This window comes from Lithobates pipiens, unplaced genomic scaffold (genome assembly GCF_037356315.1).
Source record: "Lithobates pipiens isolate NorthernLeopardFrog02 unplaced genomic scaffold, aLitPip1_a1.2 Scaffold_3, whole genome shotgun sequence".
NCBI lineage: Eukaryota > Metazoa > Chordata > Amphibia > Anura > Ranidae > Lithobates > Lithobates pipiens.
This window is the reverse complement of record NW_027507790.1, coordinates 114860754-114881210: the sequence shown is the minus strand read 5'-3', so window position 1 is coordinate 114881210 and position 20457 is coordinate 114860754. Positions and strand designations below refer to the sequence as shown.

General features: G+C 42.7%; 1 protein-coding gene across 1 annotated transcript in view; it reads left to right on the top strand.

Annotated features, from left to right (window-relative positions):
• The window catches only part of LOC143940630 (zinc finger protein 474-like), a 68505-nt gene that overhangs the window by 2329 nt on the left and 45719 nt on the right, over nucleotides 1-20457 (top strand). The window contains exon 2 of the mRNA XM_077462205.1: nucleotides 10765-11921. Within this exon, the coding sequence (XP_077318331.1) occupies nucleotides 10941-11921 (981 nt within the window). The 5' untranslated portion in view covers nucleotides 10765-10940. The remainder of the gene's footprint in view (nucleotides 1-10764; nucleotides 11922-20457) is intronic.

Here is a 20457-nt window from a genome sequence, read left to right as displayed (position 1 = left end):
GTAATTTGTCCATTAAGCCACCTGATTGAGTACAGTTTTTGAAAATATAGTAAATTACCTTAAAAACAATATATAATACTTTTTTGTATATTACATACATATGGTAATTAACCACTTGCCACCCAGGCCAATTCTGATACTTCTCTCCTACATGGAAAAATCATCATATTTTTTTGCTAGAAAATTACACAGACCCCCCCAAACATTATATATATGTTTTTAGTAGACATGTGCAGACTGAAATATTTTGTTTCGGAAATTCGTTTTCGTACGAAAAATGAATTTATTTAGTTACTCCTGAAATTAGTTTTTATTTATTTTGTTTTTCGTTAAAAAATTGCATTCGTCACTTTTGACTAAACTAAAGTCCAGACTGCAGGCATGGCAGAATCTGCCTTTCACACTCATAGGTAGAGTGAATTTAGTGAAAATAAAATTTTTATCTTTATTTTTATGTATATTTCGGATTTCCCCCTCTGGATACCGAGATATGTATTCAGAAAAATAGATCAACTCATAATGGCTTTCTTGTGGCAGGGGTGACAACCCCAAATTAAACTCTGGGTGTTACAACTGCCATGGAAACAAGGGGGACTGGCGGTCCCAGACTTTCACAGGTACTACTTAGCGGGTCCGTTCGTATTTGTGCACAGGTAGTTCACTTCGCCTGAGGATGACACTGCCAATACATTAGAGGCGGCTGTTGTCGGTTCCTATGAGGCGCTGACACATCTCCTGTATCGGGGTGTCAGGGCTCCATATAGGCTCACGATATCCATGCGGGCGGCCTGCAGGGCATGTATAGCAGTGACCAAGATGAGTAGCGCTTCTGAGATTTCTCTTCATACACCACTTTGGAAGAACCCCAAACTAACACACTTATATGAGTATCCTGATCCAATAATCTGGACTAAATTTGGTGTTAAGATGCTGGAAGACATAGTGGATGGTGGGAAACTTCTACAGTTTGACGCCCTGAAAACCAAGTTTAATCTGCCTAACACCCACTTGTTCCATTTTCTTCAGCTCAGACATGCATATAATGCCCAGTTTGGAGATGTGGATTATACTCAGAAAATTAGCGATTTAGAATCTTTACTGAGGGAGGACACCTTAGAAAAGGCCCTGTCTACAATACATAGACAATTGTTTAGTGAGGGAGGAGATCTCCTTGCAAGGTGCAGGACAGTGTGGGGCAAGGTGTTCCCCCAGATGGACCAGAATGACTGGGACGATGTATGGGACATTAATTTTACTAGATTGGTCTCAGCCAGGGACCAACTCATCCAATTTAAATTTTTGCACCGTATATATATCTTACCCCAGCAAAATTGGCTAAGATGTTCCCTACCCAGTCGCCTGGTTGCTGGTGGTGCAGTTCCCTTACTGCCGATTTTATGCATATATTTTGGAATTGATCGAACATCCAAACATTTTGGAAGGGGGTCACAGAATGTATCTCAGAAGTAACTGCCATTCCTATACAGCCCACAATAGAGGTGTGCCTTTTGGGGCTGGTAGACAATCTAGCCCCAAAGAGAGTAACTCGTACCCTGCTGACAATCCTAATATATTATGCTAGGAAAATGATAGTGCTCTCATGGAAAAAACCCAATAGTAATGTTCCATTGACTGTTACTAAAAACAGGTAGCCTTATTATTACTGTGTCTTCTTCACTGAGTGAGGGTCTGGAAGGAGGCATAGAGAGTCAACGCCGAAGTAATGTAAATAGTTTAATTGTATGTGTGGCCCGTTGGGTCTAGTGTTTACTTGTGTTAAAAGCAATAAATAAAACTTTAGAAAAAAATAAATGTGTGGGGGTCTCCCGAAATTCCATACCAGGCCCTTTGTGTCCGGTATGGATATTAAGGGGAACCCCGTGCCAAAAAAAAATGGCGTGGGGGTCCCCCTCAAAGCCCTACCATGCCATTCAGGTCTGGCATGGATTTTAAGGGAAACCCTGCACCAAAAAAAAAAAATGGCGTTGAGGTCCCCCTCAAAATCCATACCAGACCCTTATCCGAGCGCGCAACCTGACAGGCTGCAGGAAAAGAGGGGGGACGAGAGAGCGCCCCCCCTGAACCGTACCAGGCCACATGCCCTCAACATTGGGAGGATGCTTTTGGGGTCTGTGACCCCTCAAAGCACCGGGTCTGCGGGTGGGGGGCTTATCAGAATCTGGAAGCCCCCTTTAACAAGGGGAACCCCGGATCCTGGCTTTCCCCCTGTGTGAAATGGTAAGGGGGTAAAAAAGTACCCCTACCATTTCACCAAAAAAGTGACAAAAAAGTATTAAAAATGACAGGAGACGGTCTTTGACAAGTCCAATAACTCACTTAAATCTGTCCAAACCAGAGTCTAGCAGACATCCCGGGTATGATAAAGTTTGAAAAATGAAATCATAAATTATAATATAATAAATAATTATAAATAATTGTACCAAATAATAATATAACAATAATAAAAATTATTCAATAATGTAATCAAAACAAAAACACTGAAATTTGCTCAGTTACAGAATTGTCACTGTCATTACTTTTCAGTATTTGATGACGGATCTCCGCACAAATCGCTATCGCTCAATTCTGCAAGTGATTACAATTTATTATCGCTGTTTTCTAGCTGGTCTATAATTATTTTTGATGTAAAGTGACAGTTTTGGTTGCTATGGACAATCTCCAGTTTCCAGGCATAAAGAACAGTTTTTATTATATAAAACTGCATGCAGGACACTGGGCAGACCACTAGGAAAAAGGGGATGTGAAATAATTACATACAGCAATGTAATCTGTAAGATTACATTATACTGTATGTAATGTGTGTGTTTCACTTTTTGAACTTGGTGCCGATCTCCGTCCCCGTGCGTCGCAACGCTAGCAGGGAACGGAGACCGGCTCCGTGATAGATCGAGCGAGACACGGCTCGCTCGTACAGCGGGGGGACATCACTGGATCCGAGGGAGAAGGTAAGTAAACATCCTCCTGGATCCAGCGATGCAGTCCCGAGCCTGGCTCGGGGTTACCGCTTTTGGCATAAAAATTCCACCCCGAGCCAGACTCGGGAATACCGTCAGGGGGGTTAAAGTCTTCTTTCATCTTCTTTCTTCTGGTCTGCTTGCTTCTTCCTTTCTTCATCCTTAGGTTTCTTCCTCCATCTTCTTCTTCCTCCGATCCTCTTCTTCCTCTGATCCGCTTGTTCTTGCTCCGGTGTTCTCGTCTGGCATCTTCCTCCACGGCGTCTCTTCTTGGTTCTCGGGCCGCTCCGCGGAATAGGAGGCTCCCGTTGTGTGACGCTTCTCTTCTTCTGACAGTTCTTTTATAACGGAGGGTGGGGCCACCCGGTGACTCCGCCCCCTCTGATGCATGGGACCCCACCCTCCATTATAAAAGAACTGTCAGAAGAAGAGAAGCGTCACACAGCGGGAGCCTCCCATTGCTCGGAGCGGCCCGAGAACCAAGAAGAGATGCCGTGGAGGAAGATGCCAGACGAGAACACCGGAGCAAGAACAAGCGGATCAGAGGAAGAAGAGGATCGGAGGAAGAAGAAGATGGAGGAAGAAACCGAAGGATGAAGAAAGGAAGAAGACCAGAAGAAAGAAAATGAAACAAGACTTTAATAAAGGACTTGTCAAAGACCGTCTCCTGTAATTTTTAACACTTTTTTGTCACTTTTTTGGTGAAATGGTAGGGGTACTTTTGTACCCCCTTACCATTTCTCACAGGGGAGGAGGCCGGGATCTGGGGGTCCCCTTGCTTCCGATAAGCCCCCCACCAGCAGACGCCCACAACCACCGGCCAGGGTTGTGGGGATGAGGCCCTTGCCCTTATCAACATGGGAACAAGGTGCTTTGAGGGGCTACCTCAGAGCACCCTCCTAGTGTTGAGGGCATGTGGCCTGGTACGGTTCAGGAGGGGGGGGCGCTCTCTCATCCCGCCCTCTTTTCCTGCGGCCTGTCAGGTTGTTGGCTCGGATAAGGGTCTGGTATGAATTTTGAGGGGGACCCCCACGCCATTTTTTGGCACGAGGTTCCCCTTAATATCCACGCCAGACCTGTCGCGCTGTGATTCACACTGAAGTCGTGTCCAAGTTGCCTCCCAAAATCGTGCTGGAAGTCGTGTTCCCCTGTGTGAATGAATGGACTGTTATGATACAGGTTCAATAGACACACATTGTTATTGTCAGAGTCACGTTGAATCTCCTATCTGTATCGAACTGTGTCAAAACGAAAATAAAGCATTTATTTATGTTGGATCTTTCGTTTTTCGGACTCTGTGCTTTTGTTATCGTTTGTCAAAACGATAAAGAAATTACCTGAAATTCGGACGAAAATGCATTCGGACAAAAATGAATGCATATGTCTAGTTTTTAGCAGACACCCTATGGAATAAAAATGGCGGTGCAACTTTTTATGTCACACGGTATTCGCACAGCAATTTTTCAAACACATTTTTTTTGGAACGAATCTGTTTCATGAATAAAAAAAATACACTAAAGTTAGCCCAATTTTTTGGTATAATGTGAAAGATGATGTTACGCTGAGCAAATAGATACCTAACATGTCACGCTTTAAAATTGTGTAATGGCGCCAAACTTCAGTACCTAAAAATCTCCATAGGGACACTGTAATTTTTTTTTTTAAGTTATATGTTTAGAGTTACAGAGGAGGTCTAGGGCTAGAATTATTGATCTCTCTCTAACGATTGCGGCGTATGTAACCTGTGTGTATTTTGCTCTAATACTAGCCAGTGCCTCACCAGCCACTGACCTCGACGCACGTCCCTGGACCTTATATACACCCCTCAGGCCCCTGCCGGTCACTCTCCTGACCAGGAATTATCTGAAGCTGTATACATGACCAGCTTGGGCTCTACCCTCTCCACCCACTATGTTCCAGCACATTCTGGAAAGACAGGGAGAGCCTGACAAAGCTGCAGAACCCAGAACAGACCAAATCAATTGAAGCCAGCTCCACTGAATACAGCCAAGCCTAAAATATATTACATATACCTACATCTTACCTAACCTTGTATAACTAGGAGGGTGCTACACTTGCATGAATGTGTAAATCCTGCTTGAAGCATGCAATGTTCTCTCAGTATGAAGAATCCTGCTGACGAATATGAATTTAGAGATTGCAGGCACCAAACAGTTAAACTACTACAAAGATCTGCCCAGCCACAAAAGAGGACTTTTGTACTGTAAAATATTTTTAATAGAGCTCCTGAGGAACAAAGTATTCAGATATATTTGGGTTATACTGTCCACTACAGAAGGATTTGGACACTGCCTGGTATAATCCCTTCCACTCCCAGTATGCCTTAGCCCTTGTACACACGGCCGGACATCCCGACAACAAAATCCATCGGTTTTTGTCTGACGGATTTTGTCCGAAACTTGTGTTGCATACACACGGTCGGACAGAGTTGTCGGAAAATCCGATCGTCCGTAACGTCATGACGTTATTTCATTACGACGGGACTGTGTTCAGGCTAGTAGCCAGTAGCTTTGGTCTAGGAGAATGCGTGGCACTTTGTCCAATCGGAATTCTCTACACACAATCGGACAAAGTCCGATCGGATCATGTTGTCGGAAAGTTTTATAGCCCAGCTCTAGAACTTTGTCCGTCGGATATTCCAACGGAAACAGTCCGATGGAGCCCACACACAGTCGGATTATCTGACAACACAGTTTAATCTGACATTTTCCGTCGGAATGTCCGACCCTGTGTACAAGGGCTAAGTTTTGGAAACAAAGCAGTACAAAGAGTAAGATCATAAATACAAGGGGTAAGGATTTATGTCCCTCAATGAATTCCAAGAAAACATTTTTTGTTGAGTGCCAAAATCTTGTTAATTGAGCAGCACAGGATTCAGAGACAATTGGGATGTTCAAAAACAGTGCAATGGAGAGGTGGGCAATGCAGACAGGGCCAGATTAAGAACATCATGGGCCTGGTGCTGAAATTATTCGGCCCCCTTGCGTTAATACTTTGTAGAGCCACCTTTTGCTGCGATTACAGCTGCAAGTCGCTTGGGGTATGTCTCTATCAGTTTTGCACATCGAGAGACTGAAATTCTTGCCCGTTCTTCCTTGCAAAACAGCTCGAGCTCAGTGAGGTTGGATGGAGAGCGTTTGTGAACAGCAGTTTTCAGCTCTTTCCACAGATTCTCGATTGGATTCAGGTCTGGACTTTGACTTGGCCATTCTAACACCTGGATACGTTTATTTGTGAACCATTCCTTTGTAGATTTTGCTGTATGTTTGGGATCATTGACTTGTTGGAAGATAAATCTCCGTCCCAGTTTCAGGACTTTTGCAGACTCCAACAGGTTTTCATCCAGAATGGTCCTGTATTTGGCTGCATCCATCTTCCCCTCAATTTTAACCATCTTCCCTGTCCCTGCTGAAGAAAAGCAGGCCCAAACTATGATGCTGCCACCACCATGTTTGACAGTGGGGATGGTGTGTTGAGGGTGATGAGCTGTGTTGCTTTTACACCAAACATATCGTTTTGCATTGTGGGCAAAAAGTTCGATTTTGGTTTCATCTGACCAGAGCACCTTCTTCCACATGTTTGGTGTGTCTCCCAGGTGGCTTGTGGCAAACTTTAGATGAGACTTTTTATGGATATCTTTGAGAAATGGCTTTGTTCTTGCCACTCTTCCATAAAGGCCAGATTTCTGCAGTGTACGACTGATTGTTGTCCTATGGACAGACTCTCCCACCTCAGCTGTAGTTCTCTGCAGTTCATCCAGAGTGATCATGGGCCTCTTGGCTGCATCTCTGATCAGTCTTCTCCTTGTCTGAGCTGAAAGTTTAGAGGGACGGCCAGGTCTTGGTAGATTTGCAGTGGTCTGATACTCCTTCCATTTCAAAATGATCGCTTGCACAGTGCTCCCTGGGATGTTTAAAGCTTGGGAAATCTTTTTGTATCCAAATCCGGCTTTAAACTTCTCCACAACAGTATTACGGACCTGCCTGGTGTGTTCCTTGGTCTTCATGATGCTCTCTGCGCTTTCAACAGAACTCTGAGACTATCACAGAGCAAGTGCATTTATACAGAGACTTGATTACACACAGGTGGATTCTATTTATCACCATCAGTCATTTAGGACAACGTTGGATCATTCAGAGATCCTCGCTGAACTTCTGGAGTGAGTTTGCTGCACTGAAAGTAAAGGGGCCGAATAATTTTGCACGCACCACTTTTCAGTTTTTTATTTGCTAAAAAAGTTTAAATTATCCAATAGATTTTGTTACACTTCACAATTGTGTCCCACTTGTTGGTGATTCTTCACAAAAAATTTAAATTTGATATCTTTATGTTTGAACCCTGAAATGTGGCAAAAGGTTGAAAAGTTCAAGGGGGCCGAATACTTTCGCAAGGCACTGTAGGCTACAAACATGTACAATATGCAATTAGCAATGTGGTAGATAGACATTAAGGTAGATATTAAGGCAAAAAACATAATTCTTATTTTATTTTCGATATAGTAAGTAGGTAGCTCAGAAACAGGCCTTAGGAAGGCAAGAAATTAGAATGAGCAGGCACACACACATAAAATGAATTCTTACAGTGACACTGACAGCAGTGTGCAGCAGCACGGATGATAATGACACCTCATCGACATGACACATCCCCTCCCGAGTCACAGTTACAGTTTCTTTCCACTCTAGGTGGCCCCTTCAGTCCACTCCAGTCCAGATAGCACTGACTCTGTCCAGCACATGAGGCTCAGGACGCTCTGCTCAGCCCCCTTGCACTATGAAATTGCACGACACGCCCGGACACCGCCTCCACCAGGCCCGCTCCCCCCGCCAGCACTGCCCAAATACACTGGAGCAGGCACTCGGATTGTCTCAGCCAGCTCCAGACAGGAACTGTGCATGTACAGTTTCAAGCCAAACATCACAGCCATATTTTTAACTGACAAACTGTCACTAGCATTTATTGGCAAAAACCTCACAGTACATTATCTCTATGTGAGACCAGAAGGGGTTCTGTACAAGACAAGGACACCAGTTTAGACATAAACCTTGCAGATGGTGAAAAGGTAAGTAAAGGGGAAAATCCCTAAGGCCCCTTTCAAATTGGGGCGGGAGGAGCATTTTTCGGCGCTATTCGGCCACTAGCAGGGCGGTTTTACCCCCCCGCTAGCAGCTGAGAAAGGGTTAAAAACTACTGCAAAGCGCCTCTGCTTTGCCAGCGGTATAGCTGCAGTGCCCCATTGATTTCAATGGGCAGGAGCAGTGGAGGAGCTGTGTATACAGCACTCCTTCACTGCTCCAAAGATGCTGCTAGCGGGACTTGTTTACCGTCCTGCCAGCGCACCACTCCAGTGTGAAAGCCCTTGGGGCTTTTACACTGGAGACAAAGCAGCGGCTTTTTCAGGGTGCTTTGCAGGTGCTATTTTTAGCACTGTAGCACCTGCAAAGCACCCCAGTGTGAAAGGGGTTTTAAAGATAAAAACAGAAAGTGTTTTTTGAAGTGGCAAAATTTCCAAATTCAAATCCCAGAGCGATGAGTGAACATACAAGGTGAGCCACATGAGAGGAATCCTGCACAAAATTCCTAAAAAAGTGGGGGCCAGTGGTCCCTGTAACAGTATCACAGGCGCTACAATTTGTCCATTGATGGTACCCAGGACCAAATGCTAGTCCAGGCCTAATTGCACAAAGGTCAGGATTCAGGTGTAATGGTAGATGCGAGAAGTGGATTTCCTAGCTTTTAACATTGTTGAACCCACCAATTCAAAGAGGCCCCAATGCTTCAAGATCTGTGTCTCAACAGCCATGGCATTAAAGACAGCGACAATGAAGCAGGATGGTAAACTCATTGCTCTTTCCATGGAGAATGCCCTCCATATCAATCCAGCAGTACATATGTGTAGATGAAATTGTGTTGACCCCACCGTACCACCAGAGCATTCACTGCTTCCACCAGATAATCTCTGCATCTGGATACAAAACTGTGCAGTTTATAGTTAAGCCTGGATGCCAATAGGTTCACATCCAGTATCCCCCACCTTAGACACATGGCCTGAAATACCTCTGGCTGTAGGACCAATTTCCCAAGGTACAGGTGTTGTCAGCTGAGGATATCTGCCTGTCAATTGCCCACACATGTGATGTAAACAGTAGACAATGCTGAAATGTCACCTCTTTTTCCAAAGCAAGTCTTCTGGCTCCTTCCTGATGGTTCTGCGGTGACAGAAGAAGGTTGGAAGACATGAACTGGGAAGGGTACTGTGAGCATCTCCTAATCTCCAAACAGGCCTCTTGACCATGATTCTGCTGATTTCCTGGTTTGACATTGGCTTCCGTTCTGACCATGATTCTTCTAATTTCCTGATGTGACTTCGGCCTGCTTCCTAACCATGATTCCTGCCTACTCTCTTCCAGCTTGTTGTGGGTTCTAGTGTTTCTGCCAGCTGCTGATACAGTCTGTTTCTCAGTAGCATCCTCTTAGGTGAAAAAACACCCCCCCCCCGTGTTTTTTCACCTTAATGCATCCTAATGCTTCTGACACTGACCACCCCCCCATTTTACTCACCTAAGCCTGTTCATTCCCTCAGCAGGGATGCGCTGTACCTCTCTGTCCTTTGTCTCGGCTCTTGATTGGATAGATTGATAGCAGCGCAGCCTTTCGCTCCAACTGCTGTCAATCAAATCCAATGACGCGGGCATCAGGGGGCTGGGCTGAGTTCGGCATTCTGTGTCTATGGACGCAAATGCTGGACTCGGGAGTGAGCACGCACGGTAACCCCTAGAGAGAGTGCTTCTCCTAGGGGGTTTACCGATGCAGGGACAAACTGATAGCGCTGCCAAGGGACCCCAGAACAGGTGGATTGGGGCCATTCTGTGCAAAATCAACTGCACAGTGAAGGTAAGTATGACATTTTTGTTCTTTAAAAACAAAAAATGGGGGGTTTACAACCCCTTTAAGGTGCTACCTCATCCTGAATGGTGGCAACAAGAGCACTCCACCTATTGATGCAGCATTCAGTCCCTCGGCACTCATTTGTTCTAATAAATAAGCTTTAAGTGCTTGACGCACATGGCCTACTCACAAAGAAGTCTTTAAAGACAGGGTCACATAAGAGGCTGTGCCATGGCTCTGGATCAGGAAGCACATCTGGCGGCTAACTAACATAGTACACAAAGGTCTGGAAAGTGCCAGAATGTGGAGCTCCATGCCCAACGGTCATGTTTCAGGCAGATCCATCTATCATCCTGTCCATTGGGGTTTGGGTACAGCTGTCAAAACTATTGCCGAGGATACATTGATCTGGATAGGTGCAAAAAAAAGACTAGTTCAAGCAGCATTTGAAGATTTCTTGATTGAGACATGCTGGGAGTGGAACGGGGTTATACCAGGCTGGTCACTGCTTTTTGTGTCCTAGTGTCCAAATCCTCCTGTAGATCACAGTATGACCCAATTGTCACTGAACTCTGTGCCCTTCAATAATAGAGAAAGACAGGGAGTATTAAGTCAATTGGCTTGTTAGAAATGTGTGTATTCATCAGGTACCACATTGCACTGTGCTGCTTTGAACAGTTGGGATGTAGCATGCATTTACAGTATCCGCTGCACTGAGCCTATATCCATGGCACTGGATGTTTTTTTGTTTTTGGTGCCTGAGTATGCATTGCCTATAAGATATTTACAAAGTAATTCATATTTAAAGGAGTTGACATACATCTAAAACTAAAGAATACTATCATTATATTATGCGTTAATTATTATTTTTTGTATATTTCAGGCAGAAAAAGAAAAAACTGAGCATTGAAGAAATTTAATCATTGACAGAAAACATATAAACTGAACAAAAGAAGTAATACCATAAAGGAAGAATAATTTAATATATCAAATAAAATGCAAAAAATAAATTTGTTTTACAAAGAAGCTTTTCAAGACACATAAGCTCAAAACATTTTGATGGACATCATCCTGATGACCAGTAGCAAAGACATATCTAAACCCATTCAAGGAATAGATACAAAGTGTGCCAATTCAGTATCAGCACGTAAAGCTATCAGGCCAGAAACTGCTATATTAGTCAAAAGATCATCTGCAGGAAGGATGTCACAAAGTCAGGCCAACCGACCAGTCATCCCTCCTCGAAGACAGGGTTTTAAAGTGTGTTACATCTGTGGAAGAGAATTTGGTTCAAAGTCTATTGCCATACATGAACCCAAATGCCTAGAAAAATGGCATGTGGAGAATCAAAATCTTCCCAAGCATCTCAGAAGACCAGCCCCAGTGAAACCTCAGGCGGCTGCACATGGCTCCTCTACTGATGAGAATGAAGCCGCTTGGCAAAGCTCTCAAGCACAACTTTTACCATGTGGGAACTGTGGTCGTACCTTTCTTCCTGACAGACTTATTGTGCACCAGAAAGGCTGTAAACCAAAAGACAAGAATTTAGATTCTGCCCATTCCACAGTTAATAAGAGTGTAATGCATACCAGTTCATTGACAGCATCTAATACAGCCAGTGGCTTTTCTGATACAAAGATTCCTGACAATCCAACAAAACCGAAAACATTAATTTGTTACATCTGTGGAAGAGAGTTTGGCACCAAATCTCTCCCAATCCATGAACCAAAATGTCTTGAGAAATGGAAAATAGAAAATGATAAGTTACCTAAAGGACAAAAGAGACCCGTTCCTCAGAAACCTCAGATGGCTTTTTCTAAAGGGGTTAGCCAAAAGGAACAAAATGAAGCAGCTTGGCAGAGCTTTAAGGATCAGTTGCTGCCCTGTTCAAACTGTGGTAGAACTTTTGCTAGTGACCGACTTCAAGTCCATCAAAGAAGTTGCAAGGTTAAAACTTTAGATTCCAGTGTCAGGAGACCAGACATGCTCAGTAACACAGCGAACCTAAAACATGAAGATGCAGAATTAAAAAACAATAAGGTAATGGGTTAATTAAATTTTTCTTTGCGGTGGGTAAAAAATGTTAAATTGTCTAAGACCTCATTTGGAATGCTGTTAGAAATTCATAGTAAACTAAACATAATAGTCTCAACAGCTATTACATAGTAGTATACATTTGTAAGTAAAGTTAAAAAATTAGATTCCATGTTTTGGCAAGATGCATAAATATTCTTAAAGATGCCCAAGCAATTGAAAAATGATCTGTAACTTCTCCAGTAGTGGTTGTGGGATTAATACCTATGTGCCTCAGCACACATTTAAAAAACATGTTAAATCGCATGAAAAGAGAAATGAAAAGCTGTGACTCTGGTCTTTTGTCTCACTTTTATGTTAGAAAATTATATAAGCATTATTTTTCTCTTTGTATTCATACTGAAGAGCAGACACTGGCTCAAGACTATAATGTTAACTTTACATAGACTTAATGAGCAGGCATTTATAGTGCACTTGTGAAGGCTCCCAAATACTGTCAGAAGTTATACTCTGTTTTTAAAAGGGAAGTGATCAATACAGTACACCCCTGGTTTTGACTTTGCTTGAGTATCTTTTCGTTACCACAGATCTCAAATCCCACGCAAAATTTGATAAACAACGTCATCACTTTCCATATGCTCTGTGTAGGTCAACTGAAGCACAAAGGAAGATCACATTAAACAGGGAAATAGCATCAGAAATCGTTGACGCGCATATTGTATGAATCAATCTCATATTGTAAGTGGAAAGAGAGGGGATAGGGGCATATAGGAGGCAATTCTGTAAGGTTAGTGCTAATTGCTTTCCATTGGAAATCGCATTCCCTCCCCTTGGATCACCTTAAAAACAGAATTAGTAACATTAATCTGATGGAAAAGATATTCCATATCACACAGAATACCACACATTTATATAATAAGAAATGGGATCCCTGGTTTAACCATTCTACCTCCTTTTTTAATACTCCCTGAAATTGGGTCTCCTATACATGACTGTCTACGGTTTACTGCACTATTATGGCTCTAGCCCATCACTATGCCAAATTAAAACACAAACTATTGCAATATATATGCACTGAATTTTGTACAAATTTTGTATCTATGGTGATTTTCTATGTTTATTTTGATATACAATGCATTTATTATGTTATATCTATGCTTACTCTCTGTACTTCCTCTATGTACCAAATAAAAATCGTTTGTAAACAAAAAAAAAGAAATCATTGACGCGCAAAATTCCTAAGCATGCTCAGAAACAATGTGACGCATTCTCGGAAGCATTGAATTTAGTTTTCTTGGCTCGTCATATTGTTGAACATCACCGCGTTCTTGGCGGTCGAAAGTTCAGAGAACTTTTGTGTGGCCATGTGTACACAAGCCAAGCTTAAGTGGAACTCCGTCATCAACTGAAGCACAAAGGAGGATGTTTAGGGCCTGCGCTGTGGTTAAGAGGTCATACATGGATTGAAATTAAGCCAATTAAGCAGAGACAGCCATGGTCGTTCTATTTATTGGCTAGCTGGTTGTACACAAGTCAATCTATCCCAATCTTTCCGAAAACAATCACTGCTGCCAGTTTTTTTTTTTTTGTGATTTTTTTATTTATTTTTTGGCAAATGGGCCTATCTTAAGGTAAGGGGCCTGGAGCTGCAGCTCCAATAGCCCCTATGTTATTCCGGCCCTGAATGCAGCAAAGAAAAAGCTAACAGACACACTCTAAAACAACATAAAATTGCAGACTTTAGCAGCTCAAACAGCTGTCTGAAGGACTCCCAAAGCTGGTATCAGATGAGACCTGAGCATCCACCTGGTATAATTTAGAGAACATGTGAATAGAAGACCAGAAGTCAACTTGCAAATCTCGGAAACAGTTGCCTGATATTGTATATCTGTGAGCTTCCGCGCTCTATGTAAAATAGGGGGAGGTAAAAACAAAAAGCAGCAGCAATCACTATGTGAGTGGACTCTCAATTTATGAAAATTTAAGAAAGGGGGGGTGTGTGCGCTTGCTTATTAAACCCAAAAAGAAAGAGAAAAGAAAACAATCTTATAAAAACAATCTTATAAAGTGACCAAGTGTAAATAAATGTGAAAATATGTGGACCATCAAAGGTAATCAATAAATAGGTGGGTCAACTCAAACAGTTGAAAAATGCGGGTATGTGCAAGGACTAATTAAAAATACTGCGTACATAAAAAGTGCATAAAGCATGTGCATAAAATACTCAAAACAAATCAGTGAATCACAGCAATAAAAAAAATAAGATGCAATATGACACAAATCATATATGTGAAACACAATCGTGTCAGTGCGTCAAACTAAAGTGTCCCAAATAGAGTAAAATATAAACATGCCACTAAAAAAAATCGCAGCACAAAAAATGCATCAATCGGGTTAAAGTGCAATGTGCCAAACGTGAGACGATCCTCTGGTGGTGATCCGTGCCAGTGGTGGTGCTATCACTAGGTAATTACCTCCCCGCTGCGGGATTAGGCAGCGAAACAGACACACAAGGCAATCAGGGAACAGAGGATGATCCAGGTGATGGCTGTACAGTGGAGTCTTGGAGATGACACAAATATATCCAGTTTCCTTGTGTATGGTCACCGGGCTCAAAGGAATAAACCAGGAGATACCGCCATAGTGTAGTATTTTCAAACACAGTTTTATTAGAAATAAAAAGTAACTACTCACAAGGGGATGTAAATACAAAGCACAGCAGACCGCCGAGCAACTAGCCCGGATGTAAACGTCACTTCCGGCTCCTACGCGTTACGTCATCAATAGGACTTCAACTGGGATAGCAACATGGTGACAGGAAGTGATTTTTAAGAGCTCTGGGCGGGGAACTTCCGCCCATAGTTCGTATGATGTTATTGAGTATCAGGGCTGATGTGCATAGGAACGGACCAATAAGACCGGGTGGGCGTGTCAAAACAACGTCCACCTCACCCTATAATGTATCTTGCTAAGAAAAACGAGGATATTGCATAAGGGGATGGACCAGTCAGGATGGATATACCCCTCAGTTGGTCAGGCTCACACCGCAAACGCTGCACGCAGCATGTCTGTGTAATCAGACACTTGCATGGGGAGAAAAAACAGCGGAGCAGGGGGCAAAAACAATATATGTATGCAAAACTATATTAGATGGCCATCAACCAAAATCAAAATGCTATTATATCCGAACCGCAATTCTATAAAAATCATTTATTAAAAAGTAATCTCAAAAAGAAGGTAGACTAAGATTCAGCTGGGGGATATTATGTATATGTTAACCTTTATATATAGAGCTGGATAAACTGCCGGTGGCCATATTGTTGTAGCCTAAATTGCAAAAGGCAGATAAATAAACATATCCTTACAAAGAGCCAGCAATATGGCACTAGGTGAACTAGTCTTTACAAATAAAAATAAAATAATAGGTAAATATAAAATAACGGCCATAAAAAATAATCTTAAAATTAATAACCATAGAATGTCCTACAGCAAGGGTTAAAATAAAATAAAACAGACCATGGGGGGGGGGGGAGAAACAAATGTCTAATAGTATATTAAAACCCTTAAAAAACCATAAATACAGGGTGTCTTAAAAGAAGACTATAAAAGACGGTTAGGTTTAAAATATAATTAAAATATTTCAAACTACAATATAAGGGGCAGGACCCAGAAATGACGTATACATTACAAAAAACAGCAGATAAAACGTCACGTTGTTCACAATAAAACAGTAAATTACCGAAATGTGGAAGAAGCCTAGTGTGGTCAGTTCACATTGAGCAATAAATAATAAAAAACATCTACCAAAATTAAAAATCGCTAATAAAGCAGTTTAGATCAAATTCAACGTTTAATCCCCTGGGTTTTCTTTTTGCTGCAATTTCTCCGCAGTCGCATAAATTGACCCTTAGGGATATTAAAGAGCCAATTTTGATGATGGCAACTAGTTAATGGGAGGTAACTATTTTTATCTACGCTCTTAAAATGTGTTTTAGTATTCAATTTTCCGTCTTCTTGTGTGATAACCAGATCCAAGAAGACAATCTCCTTATCATCCGTATTCCATGTTAATGTGATGTTCTTGTCATTCACATTCAATCTCTGTTGGAACTGGTTGAGGCTAGTCCGACATCCTTTCCACAGAATTATGATATCGTCAATGTATCGCCTGTACAATATTAATTCTTTGGGAGCGTCTAAAAAAACAGCTTCATCCTCCCACTTAGCCATAAATAGTCCAGCGACGCTAGGGGCAAATTTGGCCCCCATTGCCTGATATTGAAAACCCAAAAAGCATTCAGGGATCTAGTAGAATGCACTTTGACAGGAAGGGTGGAACCTGATACTTAAGACTGTAGACTTGAATAATGATCTGTCTAAGCCACCGGGAAATAGGTGTTGGCAGGTTTGGCAACATACCAGACTGAAATTTACTGACACAACACCCAAAATTTACTGGCACAGCCAAGTTTTTCCTGGCATTTCCAAAAGTTGCAAAATTACAGTTTTACGTGCAAATTTCAGTATTTAGGCTACAAACAAGTACAATATGCAATTAGCAATGTGATTTAAGGTAGATATTAAGGCAAAAAAACATAATTCTTATTTTATTTTCAATATAGTATGTAGGTAGCTCAGAAACAGGCCTTAGGAAGGCAAGAAATTAGAATGAGCAGGCACACTCACATGAAATGAATCCTCACAGTGACACTGACAGCAGTGTGCAGCAGCACAGATGATAATGACACCTCATCGACACGACACATCCCCTCCTGAGTCACAGTGACAGTTTCTTTCCACTCTAGGTGGCCCCTTCAGTCCACTCCAGTCCAGATAGCACTGACAGTCTTGCTCCCAGCTTGCCTTGCTCCTGTCCAGCACATGAGGCTCAGGACGCTCTGCTCAGCCCCCTTGCACTATGACATTGCACAACACGCCCCGACACTCTTTGTAGTCATACTGAAGAGCAGACACTGGCTCAAGACTATAATGTTAACTTTACATAGACTTAATGAGCAGGCATTTATAGTGCACTTGTGAAGGCTCCCAAATACTGTCAGAAGTTATACTCTGTTTTTAAAATGGAAGTGATCAATACAGTACACCCCTGGTTTTGACTTTGCTTGCATATTTTTTCGTTACCTCAGATCTCAAATCCCACGCAAAGTTTGAAAGACAATGTCATCACTTTCCATATGCTCTGTGTAGGTCAACTGAAGCACAAAGGAAGGTCACATTAAACAGGGAAATAGCATCAGAAATCATTGACGTGCAAAATTCATTGCTCGGAAACAATTTGACGCATGCTCGGAAGCATTGAATTTAATTTTCTTGGCTCGTCGTATTGTTGTACATCACCACGTTCTTGACGGTCGACAGTTCAGAGAACTTTTGTGTGGCCATGTGTACACAAGCCAAGCTTGAGTGGAACTCCATCGGAAAAAACAATCCAAGTTGTTTCCAATGGAAAATCCACTCGTGTGTACGGGGCATAACAGTTCAACTAATGAATGAGGATGCAGCTTTCTGCTAGAAATAAACTGAATAGGCCTCACCTTTCAGAGGTAACTTGAATATGTTTATTGTCTGCGTTTTCGTCTTACATAGTTACATAGTTAGTCAGGTTGAAAAAAAGACATATAGTTCAACCATAAATAAATAAATAAATAAAAAATATCATACAATCCCATATACCCAATCCTATAACCACCCTCTTTGTCTCTTTTCTCACAATACTTCCATTTATCTATCTAATATATGTGCACATCTATAGGAAAGGTTAATTTCCTTGTGAACCAATTATGTTTCTATGCAGTAGCATCTACACTATTAACTCTTCTGCGAATATCAAAAGATGTCCCCTAGGCAGACCAACTAAAGCACTGCATGGAATCTTTTATAAATTCTTTATTTTCAAATAAACAGTGTTACAATTCCATAGGAAAACATCTCACAAACATGACATAACATTTATTATGAAACTTGCTAATCCCCTAACAAGATTTGCTATTAAAGATAATGCTATACTGTACTGTCATTAAATTGTGTAATAGTTTAACAAAATTAGCTTGTAGGCAATAGGAGGCCACACCATTTCTCCTTTTATATTTTCCTTAGCGTCCTGGTTAAGACCAGAGGATAGAAAGATAGTAGAGGAGAGGCGCATGCGCGGAAACGTCCAAGGTGACCGCATAGCCCTGGATCTCCGCACCGTGATGGCTCTCTAAACCCAGCCACAGTACACAGGAACAGTGTCCCTGGCCCACACAGCTACTGGAAGAGAGGGGATTATCCCAGGAAGCACCCGATGACCTCAGCATCAGCATGCAGGGACCTCTTGAGCCAGCTGAACTCAGCTCTCCCACAGCCCGGCCGAATCAAGATGGCAAGTGCAATTACCACGAGGCCCGGACTGAGAGGCAGAGGAATCCATCGTTGATCAGGACGTAGCACAGGACTTGACAATCCTCTCACCGCTCCCACAGGAGCATGACGCAGTGAGTATCTAGCAGCTCCTCACTCATTTCCCAGCATCCACTGAATCCCTGATTGGGAAAATGATGGGAGGCCTCAATCTATCACCACTGACCAATGTTTTATCTACCACAGGCACTCCAGGCATGGGGGCGCCCAGCTATCCCCTCACCCCCTCTGACTTCCCATCCATGATGGAGACCTTTGCAAGCATGCTATCAAAGGGCCTATCTCAAACAGCAGCACAGATCACTAACTCCATACACGCTGACCTCCGACAAATTGGAGCAAGGGTAGATACAATTGAAAAGAAAACAGACCAATCAGTTGCCAAGATTAATCAACATTCAGTCAGAATCCAAAATCCAGGATCTCCAGGATCACTAAGAGACTGCAATGTCCAAAATTGAAAAAAAACTGGAAAACAGGTTGAGATGCTATCATTTTAGAATCTGGAGCCTGCCCGAGTCAATCAAGGAGGTACATGCGGCAGTCCATATGCTGATAAAAGATTTAATCCCCTCCACCAAATCCTCCCACCCTAGTCTGGCAGCAGTAGCAGTCGAAGAAGTCGAGGGAAGCACATCTTACCTAAGGAAGAGCACCAGGATGTGGACAAAGATGTCTGGCTTTACACCTTCAGGAACTGAACTTTAGAGAGTAACTTTTCCTTTACACTTTATTGATATGGCGCTCCACGGTTTAGGCACATACAGGGCCCTAAAATGTATATAAAACGGAACTCTTGCCCTTAGGACAGGAGGCTTAAGGTTAGTGAACACAGTTGACAGCTCTAATTTAAGTTCCCAGGGTGGTAAGTGTGGTTATCCCGTCTCCCAAGCCTATGAGAACCTATCCCTACCTTGGGGGCAGGGCACAAGGTTTGCGGAGATTGGGGGATTTACCATGCGGACCACACCTTTAACTCACGGCTGGGGACAGGTTTCTGTTAATTTATTACAGTTTTTTTGTTGTTGAAAATGTTTTAGACTGGGTAGCCATTGCGTGTACAATGTGCTTCCACCTGACATCGAGAGATCCATGTTACTCCCTTGGGGTCAGACTGATACTCCCTGAGTAAGGGGATATCATGCTTTTTCTGGTTTGGGAAAGGAAGTGGCTAGTCCCTTCCTGACCCGAGTGGGTGTGGGAATTTTGGGATATGTATATTTACTAATGACTTCTTTTTCTTCAACACCCTACCCTTTCCTTCTCTCCCAGTGCTCTTTGGTCCTCAAGGCTGCCAGGAACTTGCCAATCCAGTGGTGGTATTTAGGTTTTGTGCTGTCCTAGGCCTGACTAAACTCACGCACCCCCTAATTTAAATACAACCCAACCTTCCTATTTAAGACACACCCTGTCATCTGTAAACAACACTCCTTCTAATTTATGGGCACAGTGAATGAATGAGTGACTTGTATAGCGCTACCTATGCGAACTGAATTGCCTCAGGGCACTTTTTGCTGCTGGTGTTGCTTACAACACATACACATATTTGGGCAATTTTTCGACAGGATCTAATTAACCTACCAGCATGTCTTTTGGAGTGTGGGAGGAAACCGGAGTACCTAGAAGAAACCCACGCAGGCACAGGGAGAACATGCAAACTCCAGGTAGATGGTGTCATGGTCGGGACTTGAACCAGTGACCCTATTGCTGCTAGGTGAAAGTGCTAACCACTACACTACTGTGCTGCCCTACACAGTGTCTGTGTTTGATGGGCACAGTGGCTGCGTTTGATGGCACAGTGGGGGCGATTGATGGGGACAGTGGCTGCGTTTGATGGCACAGTGGCTGTGTTTGATGGGCACAGTGGCTGCGTTTGATGGCACAGTGGCTGTGTTTGATGGGCACAATAGCTGCGTTTGATGGCACAGTGGTGGCAATTGATGGGCAGCCCATCAACTGCCATTCCGTGACTAGCGGAGGGCTGTCTCCCAGGGGCCTTCCAGTATCAGTTTAATTTGAAAATCATTATATGGGGACCAAACTATCTATCTAGATACAGGATACCATATGGTTTAGCCATTAAAGCAACTTGGCTTTATTGTTCCAGCACCCTTAAAGG